General features: G+C 43.9%; 1 protein-coding gene across 2 annotated transcripts in view; it reads right to left on the bottom strand.

The window, feature by feature from the left end:
* Positions 1 to 6,846: 6,846 nt before the first annotated feature.
* LOC116938805 (Krueppel-like factor 6) overlaps positions 6,847 to 12,485 on the bottom strand; it is a 66,020-nt gene continuing 60,381 nt past the window's right edge. For both annotated transcript variants that reach the window (XM_032946478.2, XM_076055146.1), the window contains exon 4: positions 6,847 to 10,367. In XM_032946478.2, coding sequence (XP_032802369.2) covers positions 10,316 to 10,367 — 52 coding nt within the window. In that variant the 3' untranslated portion in view covers positions 6,847 to 10,315. The remainder of the gene's footprint in view (positions 10,368 to 12,485) is intronic.

Here is a 12,485-nt window from a genome sequence, read left to right as displayed (position 1 = left end):
GTTCCACGTTCTAACGTCGCGCATTCCACGTTCTAACGGCGCGTTCCGCGTTCTAACGGCGCGTTCCGCGTTCTAACGGCGCGTTCCACGTTCTAACGGCGCGTTCCACGTTCTAATGGCGCGTTCCGCGTTCTAACGGCGCGTTCCACGTTCTAACAGCGCGCGTTCCACGTTCTAACGGCGCGTTCCACGTTCTAAAGGCAGGTTCCACGTTTTAACGGCGCGTTCCGCGTTCTAACGGCGCGTTCCACGTTCTAAAGGCACGTTCCACGTTCTAACGGCGCGTTCCACGTTCTAAAGGCGCGTTCCACGTTCTAACGGCGCGTTCCGCGTTCTAACGGCGCGTTCCGCGTTCTAACGGCGCGTTCCACGTTCTAACAGCGCGCGTTCCACGTTCTAACGGCGCGTTCCACGTTCTAACAGTGCGCGTTCCACGTTCTAACAGTGCGCGTTCCGCGTTCTAACGTCGTGTTCCACGTTCTAACAGTGTGCGTTCCGCGTTCTAACGGCGCGTTCCACGTTCTAACGGCGTGTTCCACGTTCTAACAGCGCGCGTTCCACGTTCTAACAGTGCGCGTTCCGCGTTCTAACGGCGTGTTCCACGTTCTAACAGTGTGCGTTCCGCGTTCTAACGGCGCGTTCCACGTTCTAACAGCGCGCGTTCCACGTTCTAACAGTGCGCGTTACACGTTATACCGGCGCGCATTCCGCATTCTAATGGCGCACGTTCCGCGTTCTAACAGCGCACGTTCCACGTTCTAACGGCGCGTTCCACGTTCTAACGTCGCGCATTCCACGTTCTAACAGCGCACGTTCCACGTTCTAACGTCGCGCATTCCACGTTCTAACGGCGCGTTCCGCGTTCTAACGGCGCGTTCCGCGTTCTAACGGCGCGTTCCACGTTCTAACGGCGCGTTCCACGTTCTAATGGCGCGTTCCGCGTTCTAACGGCGCGTTCCACGTTCTAACAGCGCGCGTTCCACGTTCTAACGGCGCGTTCCACGTTCTAAAGGCAGGTTCCACGTTTTAACGGCGCGTTCCGCGTTCTAACGGCGCGTTCCACGTTCTAAAGGCACGTTCCACGTTCTAACGGCGCGTTCCACGTTCTAAAGGCGCGTTCCACGTTCTAACGGCGCGTTCCGCGTTCTAACGGCGCGTTCCGCGTTCTAACGGCGCGTTCCACGTTCTAACAGCGCGCGTTCCACGTTCTAACGGCGCGTTCCACGTTCTAACAGTGCGCGTTCCACGTTCTAACAGTGCGCGTTCCGCGTTCTAACGGCGCGTTCCACGTTCTAAAGGCACGTTCCACGTTCTAACGGCGCGTTCCGCGTTCCAACGGCGCGCGTTCCACGTTCTAACGGCGCGTTCCGCGTTCTAACGGCGCGCGTTCCGCGTTCTAACGGCGTGTTCCGCGTTCTAACAGCGCGCGTTCCACGTTCTAACAGTGCACGTTCCGCGTTCTAACGGCGTGTTCCACGTTCTAACAGCGCGCGTTCCGCGTTCTAACGGCGCGTTCCGCGTTCTAACGGCGTGTTCCACGTTCTAACAGTGTGCGTTCCGCGTTCTAACGGCGCGTTCCACGTTCTAACGGCGTGTTCCACGTTCTAACAGCGCGCGTTCCACGTTCTAACAGTGCGCGTTCCGCGTTCTAACGGCGTGTTCCACGTTCTAACAGTGTGCGTTCCGCGTTCTAACGGCGCGTTCCACGTTCTAACAGCGCGCGTTCCACGTTCTAACAGTGCGCGTTACACGTTATACCGGCGCGCATTCCGCATTCTAATGGCGCGCGTTCCACGTTTTACCGGCACGTGTACCGAGTTATAACGGTGCGTCTACTGCTTTGTGCGAAACGTGCTTCCCAAAAGGAAGAACCGCGTTATAGCAAAAACACGTTGTAGTGCGAACACCACGCGTTGAGCGATCGTGTACAGCGTGGTTCTGTGTAATACGCTCTTCAGTTGTAGCACTGTGCCAAAAACAGCGTCACCGCAGCACAGTGCGTTGTTATATTTAAATTCCGAGCAGCTTATGCAACGATCGTAACGAGCGCAAGCTATCTGTGGCAGCGATGTCTCGTGAAAGGTGGTGTATAAAGGAAACGTAATCCCATTAAGGTTGAGGTACAGACGTTGGAAAGGAGTTAAAAAAGAGATCACTCTTCGGTTCACGTTACTGAGAAATAGCAGGTTGGGCGATCGGGTGGTATTTAACAGCAATACTTAAAATTTGTGTCTTCAAGACAACAGAGGTGAGACTATTGCATTCGCTGGACATTTAATTACATTACCCCTGGAGGTGACGGCATTTACTTGAAGAGTAATGAATCGTAACAGAAGGCTGGTAGTGATATGTGTAGAACATATAGGGGTTTATTTCGACAAGGGCAGGAGATGAACGTGTATTGACAAATGACCGTTGGAAGGTTGGTGGTGGTGGGGGAGGATGAAGCGAGGGTGCCTGAGTGGTGAGATGGAGGGGACAGAATTGAAGCGGGAACAGCGCGTGGCCCGTACAGCGACGATCGATTCACACTTGTGGTTGTTGCAGATTCCCCCCGTCAACGCCCGCATGAGGCCGGTTGTAATTACCGGCGAAACGTCACGTTACTCGAATTGTAAATGTTGTTTGTGGGTTTGGTCTCCAACACACACAATTGTGTGCTAAACTAGTGACTAATTGGCTGTGTCGGGTGGTGGCGGGTTTAGCAACACATTTATGTTTAAGAGATCTGACCCCCCAAAATTTGTATCTATTATGGATAATATTGGTCGTGACAGTGTATTACGTATTCTTAGTTCTTTCGGTCAAGTCACGTAGAAGGGAAGCAATAAAATAATAAAAATATAAAACAATAAAATTCTCACGACGTTTCGACTGCAACACAAGCAATCATCATCAGGTGTGAAAACCACAGCAAGAAAATTTAAGTAGAACGTGTTGTCTATATTTAAAGTTGCGTATTTTGATGTGACGTCACATTTCTCAACCCCCCCACCCCCATCGTCACACATCGTCACAAATATCTGACCCCGCCCCCCCCCCTAGGTGCGTGACGTCATTTATGGACGGCCTCTTAGGTCACGTAAATATAAAGGCGCCGTGAAACCCACTACCACTTTTTTCTAATTTTCTTGCTGTGGTTTTCACACCTGATGATGATTGCTTGTGTTCCAGTCGAAGCGTCGTGATAATTGTATTGTTTTATATTTTTATGATTTTATTCTTTCCCTTCTACGTGAATTTACCGAAAGAACCAAGAATATGAATCCCTGCAGTCACGAAAGCTTTAAACCAAGCGTATTACGTGTTAAACAGAAAAATAAGGCGGTACATTTGCAATTTGTGGTCCAGAGCCTTTGATATAAATTCCACATTGCATTGCTAAGAACTCAGACAACGTGTGTTGGCTTCCCACAAAGTGAAACAAATTTTGATTCAGATGCAGGGCCCTTCTTGTGGGTGTTTGTTTGCAATAAATAGAAATAACTAAATTCACACATTTAACAGACACTCTTAATCTTCATGTCTATTGTCATTGCACTCCAGCCTATCATCACACATTGACATTTTAACAATCTAAAGCTGGGTTAAACAATGTATGCTTGCTTACGAGTAAAACATTTTTTTACGTAGCTCATTATGTAAGTCCTCACCACAAATAAGGCTATTTAAATAGGGCCTCCGAAGAGTTCTGGCACGATGCCAATTACATTTCCAATGCCATGAATCCACAGTGGAGCGTAACCCCCTACGCAACGCCCCTGTGCTCCAACACGCACCGGGCACGTAACCCGCATTATGTCACGACTGCTAATTGGCTTGAAAGGTCACACGCACCACCCCCCCCCCACCACCACCAGAAGAGCTAATCAGCACTCCTCAGCAGTGCTGCTTATGGGCAGGATGTGGCACGCACCCCAACCAGGCCAGACGCACTGCCAACGCAGGGATTCACGGTGGAGATAGATAGCCCCCCCCCTCTCTCTCTCCTCTGCCCCCACCCCTGTCACTCCACCCCCCCCCCCCCACCGCTGCAACCCCTCCTTGCAGTTTTCACACGAGGTTAGTAGAGCGGTTCCATTCACAATTGGGACCAGCATCCACCGGTTCACACGCGCGTATCCACAAACGAATCAAGTTCATCCCCTGTCATTACCATCACCGCCGTCGTCAATTGTAAAAAAAAAAAAACTTTCGCATTGAAAGGAATGTCTTGGTGTCCGTTTTGACATTTGATGGGCCCCAAAATAGCGGCATGTGCCTAAAGAGGGAAATATAATGGATATTGAAACCCCATGCTGTTCATTTAGTCTTACCTGTACTATGAATGCCATCACTAATTTCAAAGGTGTGCATAGCCAAGGCTAAATATAATCTCGATTCATAAAGCATCAATGTGTGGCTGCATACAACTCTTGTGGTCAGTAAAGAGTTTCTTTATCTTTGATTCCAATAGATAGTGACAACATTCAAACTCGTTTGTATATAATTACACTTGAATATAGAGAATTTTTAATTAACGATATTCTCACTGAATGACCACTTATTTTTACAGGTTTGAGAGGTAAAACGCATCAATGACATTTCACTAAACCACTTAGCTGCAATCTTTACAGGAAATTATTCTTACTTGTGGAATAACCAAATTTATATAAAAAAAAATCCCACCTCAATAATCCCCCAAGCATTTTAATCGCCCAAACTTTGAAGGACTTAGATTTGTACACTTACATGTAAAGGCATTTTGGATAAACGTTTATGCCTTGAAAGTACGCATTACTACCCTAAAACCAGGCATTAGTGCTGTTCCAGAAATATGGCTTCCACGTTCCATTATAGATGCTAATGTATCATTGAGCGGGTTTAATTTATTCTGGCTTGATTATCCAACAAGCGGAAGGGGAGTGTTAATTTTATGTTGCATCAATGGAACAATTGTTTTATCTTGAAACCAAAACGATTGAATTATTATGATTAATGTGCAAATTATCACCTGAATCCCGTTTTGATCTCGCCGTTACTGTCAGCCTTCTACACCTGACTTTGCAGGTTTATTGGTCGGTATTATTCCAGCTCTCTGCATACTCTCAATTGATTGCTGTCAGAGACATGGGAATGGAATTGGCTTCAGTATCCAATGTCCGATGCATTAATTCTGACAAACTTGTTACCATCGACCAAATCGATAACAGAATCCCCCTTGATCAATGTAAAAAAAAATATTTGTTCTACCCAGAGCTTAGGCCTCTTCTTGTAAAATGTCAACTGTGGGTATTTTGGGAAACAATTTGAATGATGACTATTTGGTGGCCTATATTCCAATCAGTACACACCTGAGCACTAATTCAAAAATAATAAGAGGCTCCATGAAATTGCTTGAACATATAAAGTTGAACCAGTGATGTACAAATTCAAATAACTACAAGCAATTGACAAATCAGTGTACGTTCAAATATGCAGATACATGGAAAATCTGTTCGTTTCAAATCTGCTGGCAAAGCAATTCCAAAATGCCAAGCAATTAGTTTTCAGATTTGAGAATATTGCTGTAACAGCCATTTCCATCGTTTGAATATTTCGGTAAGGTGTGCCCGGCTGTCTTCATTGCTCTCTGAAAAGTATTCGGTGAGGTTTATAATCTTAACCTCTAGATTACACAGCGTGCGGCATGAGTATTAAGGAACTGGACCGGTTTGCAAAATTATCGGCAGGGAAGAACATTGTCTTCAGAATGCAGTGATTTCTTCAGATTTCTTTTTTTCCGTTTCTAAAGGAATATGCCAAAGCCCAATGCTTGGGTCAACCACTGTCCTCTTTTGTACATAAATAACGCTGGCTCACATTTAATTACAGACATTCTAAAAAACACATGTTTATGCCATCTTAACTACGGTGCAATATTTGCAACTTATCTGAATAAAATAAAAATAATAATAATTTGCACTGGATTCTAGCAACGTTTTGCCCGTTTGAGGACATTCATTGAAAGTAATAAAGCAGCGTTTTTTATTTTATATATATCTTATGTATAATCACATTTTTTTAAAACACAATTTCCCGGAAATGTGCTCCACGAGACACATTGTTTTTGGTGCTATACATGTTTTTGCCCACACAGCGTTTGGGAGAACCACAGCATGCCAGATGGACGCTTGCAAATGAGAGCTATATAGATGTTTTTAGTATATCTTTATTTATGAATGTAACCCAATCTTAAATTGCTACCCTAGAAATGCGTGTAAAATGTAAAAAAAAAAAATTACAGTATTTGATTTTGTTTTTATTCGTTTTTATTTGTAATTTTGTTTTCCAATATTACATTTTGTAATTACATTTAGATTATTTTTTGTGCTTTGGCCTATTTATATTGTTGATTCTATAGTTTTGTTAAATGGTATTTTTATTTGTTTTACATTGAACTTGGATTGTTTTATTTTATTGTGAGACCAGCATAATTCTAACACGGTGCGCATCACAGGAAGGAGCGTTTCACAATGCATATCTTATTTTAATTCAATACAATGGTTGTATGCTGTGCTATAATACAATTGCAGTGGTGCAATGGTGGCAGTGGTTGGTGCATTGTGCTGTAAACCCAGTGGCCTGGCTTGAAATATCGTGGAGAGGCTTTCATCCGGCGGTGGATTGACAAAGATCTGCAACATCATTTATTATCATTTTTATAATCTGATTTTAGGGTTAAACTAAATTAATGGGAAGGTTTATGTTATTTTAACTTGTATTTTTTAATAGAGAGATGATAATTCAACATTCGCCTAATCAACGATTTTGTACGAGTATCAGCAAAAAAATGGTTTCTGGGAAATGTCAAAGGATTCACAGCAGTTCAAAAAGAATGCCATTCTCTTTATTTGATAACCAGAAATAGGCATGAGCAAAGACTGACGCGCGCGTGGTTTCCAAAATGCCCCAGACATCACAGACACCCATTATCAAAAGACAGGTAGATTTTTTTTTGAGAAATGAAAACAGCCCGAGATTCATGCTGCCAATGGCTTTTTGTGTTGTTGTCAGAATTACAATGCAGTCAACCGGAATAACTTAAGTAAGTGTGCCTGATTTATCAAGCGATACACAATAAAAAAAAAGCATTTACACAACAGAACGTCAACAAAATGTTGCATAGAATTTTCCAGCCGCATATTTAAAAACAATTTTACAAAAAGGAACCAAACATGAATCATGTTCACCAATATTATGAACATCATTAGCGTACTAATATAATACAAAAAATCCCTCACAATTTTGGCCAAACTCTTCGAAAGAATTTGTTTCAATCAAAGCAGCCCGTTCAGCACTCTAAAAAGCACTATGAAAATCAAGTACAGTTTCCCAATTTGGAACTCTTCCACCAGAGTCATGCTTCTCTCCCCCCCCAACCCCCACCCTGGACTGAGCTCACAATTCACTGCGCTGACTTCACAATGTCAGGAAACCCGACGGAGTGTGGGGGGACACTCGGACTCAAATTGGCGCAGCGTCATTCTGCACACGCTTACTCGACAACGGCAAACGTTTCGGGCCCCTCCGTCGGCGCCGTCGCACACAAAATACGCCGGGAAATGTTCGGCGGCCGCGTCAGCTCGGCTCGGCTCGGCTGGGCACGGGCGAAACTTGGCGGGGATGGTCACAATATTCAGAGTGCGGGTTGCCCAAGAAGATGATGACCCCCTCCCACCCCCCACCCCCCCCACCCCCCCTGCTTGATGTGATTCCGTGTTTATGTGCCCATGGAAACAGCCTCTTAGCGACGTAAGCGTCTCTAAGCTGCGCACACAGATGTTTGGTAAAGCCAGGCTCGCATGGTTACCTCCGTCTATGGTTAGGGTTAAATCAAAGGATTTTACACGACATCCAGTGGATTTCCTCAACTTATTTTTGTCAATTTCCCCTCCCACCTCCTCCCCTCAATCCGAACAACTCCCAAGCTTAAATTAGGCTTGTGGTAGATATACGGTCCAGCGAAGCTTAAAAAATGTGTCAGGTATAGTGTTTGTCGCATGCTGCATTTGTGTTTTACGACTAAGATTTTTTTTTAATGTATGGGGTGATTGTGCATTGTAAGTTGTCTTTGGTGTTGATAGTCGTAGTCTGCTGGGCAATGCACTTGGTGGATTTTTCTTAGTGGAGCGTCGTGCCAAGAGCATCGCGCGTGCCTTTACGTATTCGCTGCGCGTTTGCGTGATGTGTGACCGGGTTATTAATTAATTGATATGCGAGTGCACTTCTGTGCTTCATGTGCCATGTGGTGACCAAACGGATGCTTTGCAGCTCCTGTTTTTTTTTTTAAACAATTTTTTTAAAGAGTATAGTGTTGCTCCGATGCCAGCCAATTCATGCACACATTTGAATGATTACCTTCCTCCGAATGATCTAAGTAATGCGGTGTCTTGTTAGTCTTTTAAACTTACACACAGTGGTGAGCGCTTGATCACAACCAGATTCTGTCGCTAAAACGATGAACGATTTTTTTTTAATGCGGTGCTGTTTCCCGACCCCTTTTTTTTTGGCTTACTGTACATTTGGTTTTAAAAAATAGAGAATGCGTTATCAAGAACAGCATATATATTACTGAGCACTATCATACGTGAATTCAGAGATAATTCCTCATTGTACAACAACAAAACAATTAAGTGGTTTATAACACCAACAATATGGCTCTCAATTATAACCTGATAGTGCTTTGTAAGTTACTCCAGTACACAATAATTTAAGTAGCAACGACACAAATTACCTCCCCTCCTCAACAAAAAACATTATTAATTCGCTAAAATAAAAAACAGCAAAGCAATCACAGCACGGAAAAATGCCCTCTTATCATGTCCTTTACAAAAATGTACCCAAGCATCAAAGGCAAACACCTTGAGGGTGTCTTTGACATCCATTGTAAGTGCATATTGATAGTGTTGTTTGTTGGTAACAGTCCGCATAATGATCGAGTCTGCAACATGGCTAATATGGTGTCAAATCAATGGTGTAAGGGCACAAACACAACAGGCGTTGTTATTGCACCTCCTCATTAAATGTCAACGTGTGACGGTTAATCCGACGGATGGCGTGTACACGCAATGCATGACATTTAAGGCACCACTCTCGGATGTAACCAGGAGGAGATAATTTCGTTTCGTCTGGAAAGCCAGACAGGAGGATGTTAAAAACCCAATTATACCACGCATTTCGCGGACACGTTACGGGTGCCATTGGGACAGATAACGTGACAATGGAAAAAAAAGATTCCCCCTGATGAAACAAGATTATTTCACCGTTTCTATGAATGGCTCTGTGTTTTTTTTGAAAGCTTTCCTTACTCACGATCTACTTTGAAAACATAACAGAGTATCGACGCCGCCCTAAACTTGCCAACATTGCACCGGCAAGGAAGCGTGAAATACGGAACACATAAAACCCCGAGACCTTTCCCTTTAATGTGTTTCCGTTCTATTTGCTTTCTGTCCGCTTGAAGCAAAGGTGCAATCCATGGATTTTTATCGTTGTGGTTTGTGCCTCCCATTCTCCGTCTTCCGACATTGCATTTGCGAGCGCAATGGAAGGGCCAGCAGCCACCCAGCTCTTTAACGGTGCTGCCCGTGCAGCGCTGCACATTTTTAATCAAAGCCAGAGACATTTGTCTGGACTCTGTTCATTTTCCAAGGTGTCAAATGTTTTCAAATTGATTCGCTAAAAAATTACTACCACGAGTGAAGCATGTGGCCTTTCTTCAGGTGACTGCATAAGAATAAGACATTGAAAGTATTAAAGTGTCCTTATTTATCTTTTATCTCCCCCCCCCCCCCCCATTTTAGATCAAGCAGGGATATTGTTGAAGGGTGCAACAGATATCCAAGCGAGACGAAAGATAATGAAAAACGGAGGGCAGTTCTTAGAAATGTATTGAGCGCGCCAAAGCACACAACTTTCTCATCGTTCCTGGGACGATTATATCCCAACTTTAATAAAATCGTTTGTTTCCGATTTCGGAGCCCACACATCGATGGGCAAAACAGTTTCATAGCACAGTCTAAAAGACTGTTTAAAAATCATAGAAATTCAACACTTATTTCACAAGAATGCGCACAGTGCATGGATCAACTAGAAGCAAGTAATCACACTTGGTGTCTGTTTTACCAAATGCCCACTCGGAAAATAGGACCCTCCGATCTGTGTTTCGTTTAATCACCGAGGAGAACCAATGTGTTCTTGCTGGGAGTCGGCAGCGCTGTGGCGGCGGCTGTGGCGGTCATCGTTGGCATCGGAGTGCAAAGTCTGAGGAGTCCAAGGGAGGTGGATGCGAGACTCAGATATGTCTCTTCATGTGCAGAGCCAGGTGGTCAGACCTTGAGAAGCTCCTGAAAATAGCCGCACACAACATCGGCAATCAGGTGGCGTGAAAAACAGAAGGATTACAGTAGAGCATGCGTCAGTGTTGACGCCAGGTATCGAGCTGTTGTTACTGCAGTGATCCTGTACATAAAAATCACAGGTTCATTCTTTATGCATGTATGTTGAACTTCTTTCGCACCGAAATGTCGCCAACCGTGGTAATCGGAGGTGCGGGCAAGGTATGGGCATGTATGGACATTAGTCGTACCCTTGCAAGGTTAATGTGCATTAATGGTCACGTAAGTTACGTCTATTCTGTTTAATCAGGTGAGACCTCAAGAGACCAGGATAGTTTAATTTACAAGAGTAACTTGGGGCACTCGTCTGCCAGTAGGAGTAATTTATTGGTTTTACATAATCCCAAGTGAGTATATTTAGATTTAAAGCTTTCGTGACTGCAGGGATTCATATTCTTGGTTCTTTCGGTAAAGTCACCACGTAGAAGGGAAACAATAAAATAAAAAAAATTAAACCAATAAAACAATATTTTTATTATTTTATTGTTTCCCTTCTACGTGACTTTACCGAAAGAACCAAGAATATGAAACCCAAGTGAGTAATTTGCCAATTTGGCAAATAGTCTGCATGTGTCATAGACATGCATTAAGTCATCTACTGTTATATATGCACGCATGGTTTGATGAACTGTGCGTACACAATTGTCATACTCTCTACATTTCTCAATTGGAATATACACGGTCATCATCCCCGCCCTACTGGGAAAACCAACTTTGTAGGACCCTTCTCAAAATACTGATGAGACTCACTGAGGCTTAGCTGGGCAAACAAGTCTAACAACAAACTTGCACACGGTGGAGAATCGCGCAGTAAAATTAACCGTTGGCTTTCTACATAGGCACATTCACAATACCTCCCTACCACCATCATCATCACATACACTGCAGCAGAATCCGCGGCTCTCAGATCGGCCTTTTCAGCCATTTGAAGATCCATAAGCAGGAGCCACCAGGAGGGACAATCATTACTCGACCCCGAGTGATCGTCGATGATGATGATGACATACCTACATGTATCTTTTGCGGTCCACATTAAAAAATCCCACGCACATTCAACTGTTCACACTCAGTGAATTGCATTCCAAAAAAAAGGATTCTCAACCACCCTGACCAAACCCCGAAACCTATTCCGGTTTGGGTAAAACTCCTCTTTGCTGAATCCCTGTTGTCCACACACCTCCTATTATTTGCACAGTGCGATACATTCTACCGAAAAATGAGGATTTCTCCACAATTCTGGCTGTCTCCGGATGAGGTTGGTTCTAATTACTGGCGAAACGTCGTACTCGAATTGTAAATGTTGCGGGTTTACTTTCCAACACACGAGTAACGAATTGGCATGTTCTGTTTAAGTGACAAACCTAACTCAATGTCTGTGTCAGGTGGTGGTGGGTTTAATGACACATTGATATTTACGTAATTTAACCCAAAAAACATATCGATAATATTAGCCGTGAAAGCCTACTTGTTAAACTGAAAATGTTCCTGTAATAAGTTACTCAGAAGTGTCAGCAAAAACCTTCATGGAAGTTGATCATTCTTCCTAATATCCAAGCCATCATGCAGATAAGAGAAGTAACCGGATAATGGTGGCCAATTCATCCAAAAATGTTTGTTTATTCACTCATTCAATCCCAGTTAAGAGCAAAATCTGCAGGTAAGCACGCAATCACCCCCCCCCCCCCATGTCAAGCAAGAAGTATACAATGGCGTTTCTCTACACTACAATCTTTACATATATATAGCATCTATGTGCCTATATAACATTTCGATTTTTATGGAAGGTAATTTTTTTTTAATATATATAGGGAATGACATTAAAGTGCCCGTTATTGCGATGTGAGAAACTGCTCATTTTTGTAGCGTTAAACGATCAAAAGACATTGCTTCTAGAAAAAAAAAGAGTTGAACGCAAAGAAGGCATTGAGCCTGGCTCATAGTGAACAAGTGCATTAGCTTAATGGATACACGGCACAGTCAGACACACGGCCTACGTCTCCCCCTGTTACATCGTTTTGCAACTACGTCGTCACTTTATTATTAACACCGCTACCTGATTTGCGTTGC

The sequence above is a fragment of the Petromyzon marinus genome, chromosome 4 (genome assembly GCF_048934315.1).
Source record: "Petromyzon marinus isolate PM22_M1 ecotype Great Lakes invasive population chromosome 4, UKy_Petmar_22M1.pri1.0, whole genome shotgun sequence".
Classification (NCBI taxonomy): domain Eukaryota; kingdom Metazoa; phylum Chordata; class Hyperoartia; order Petromyzontiformes; family Petromyzontidae; genus Petromyzon; species Petromyzon marinus.
This window is presented reverse-complemented; position numbering and strand designations above follow the sequence as displayed.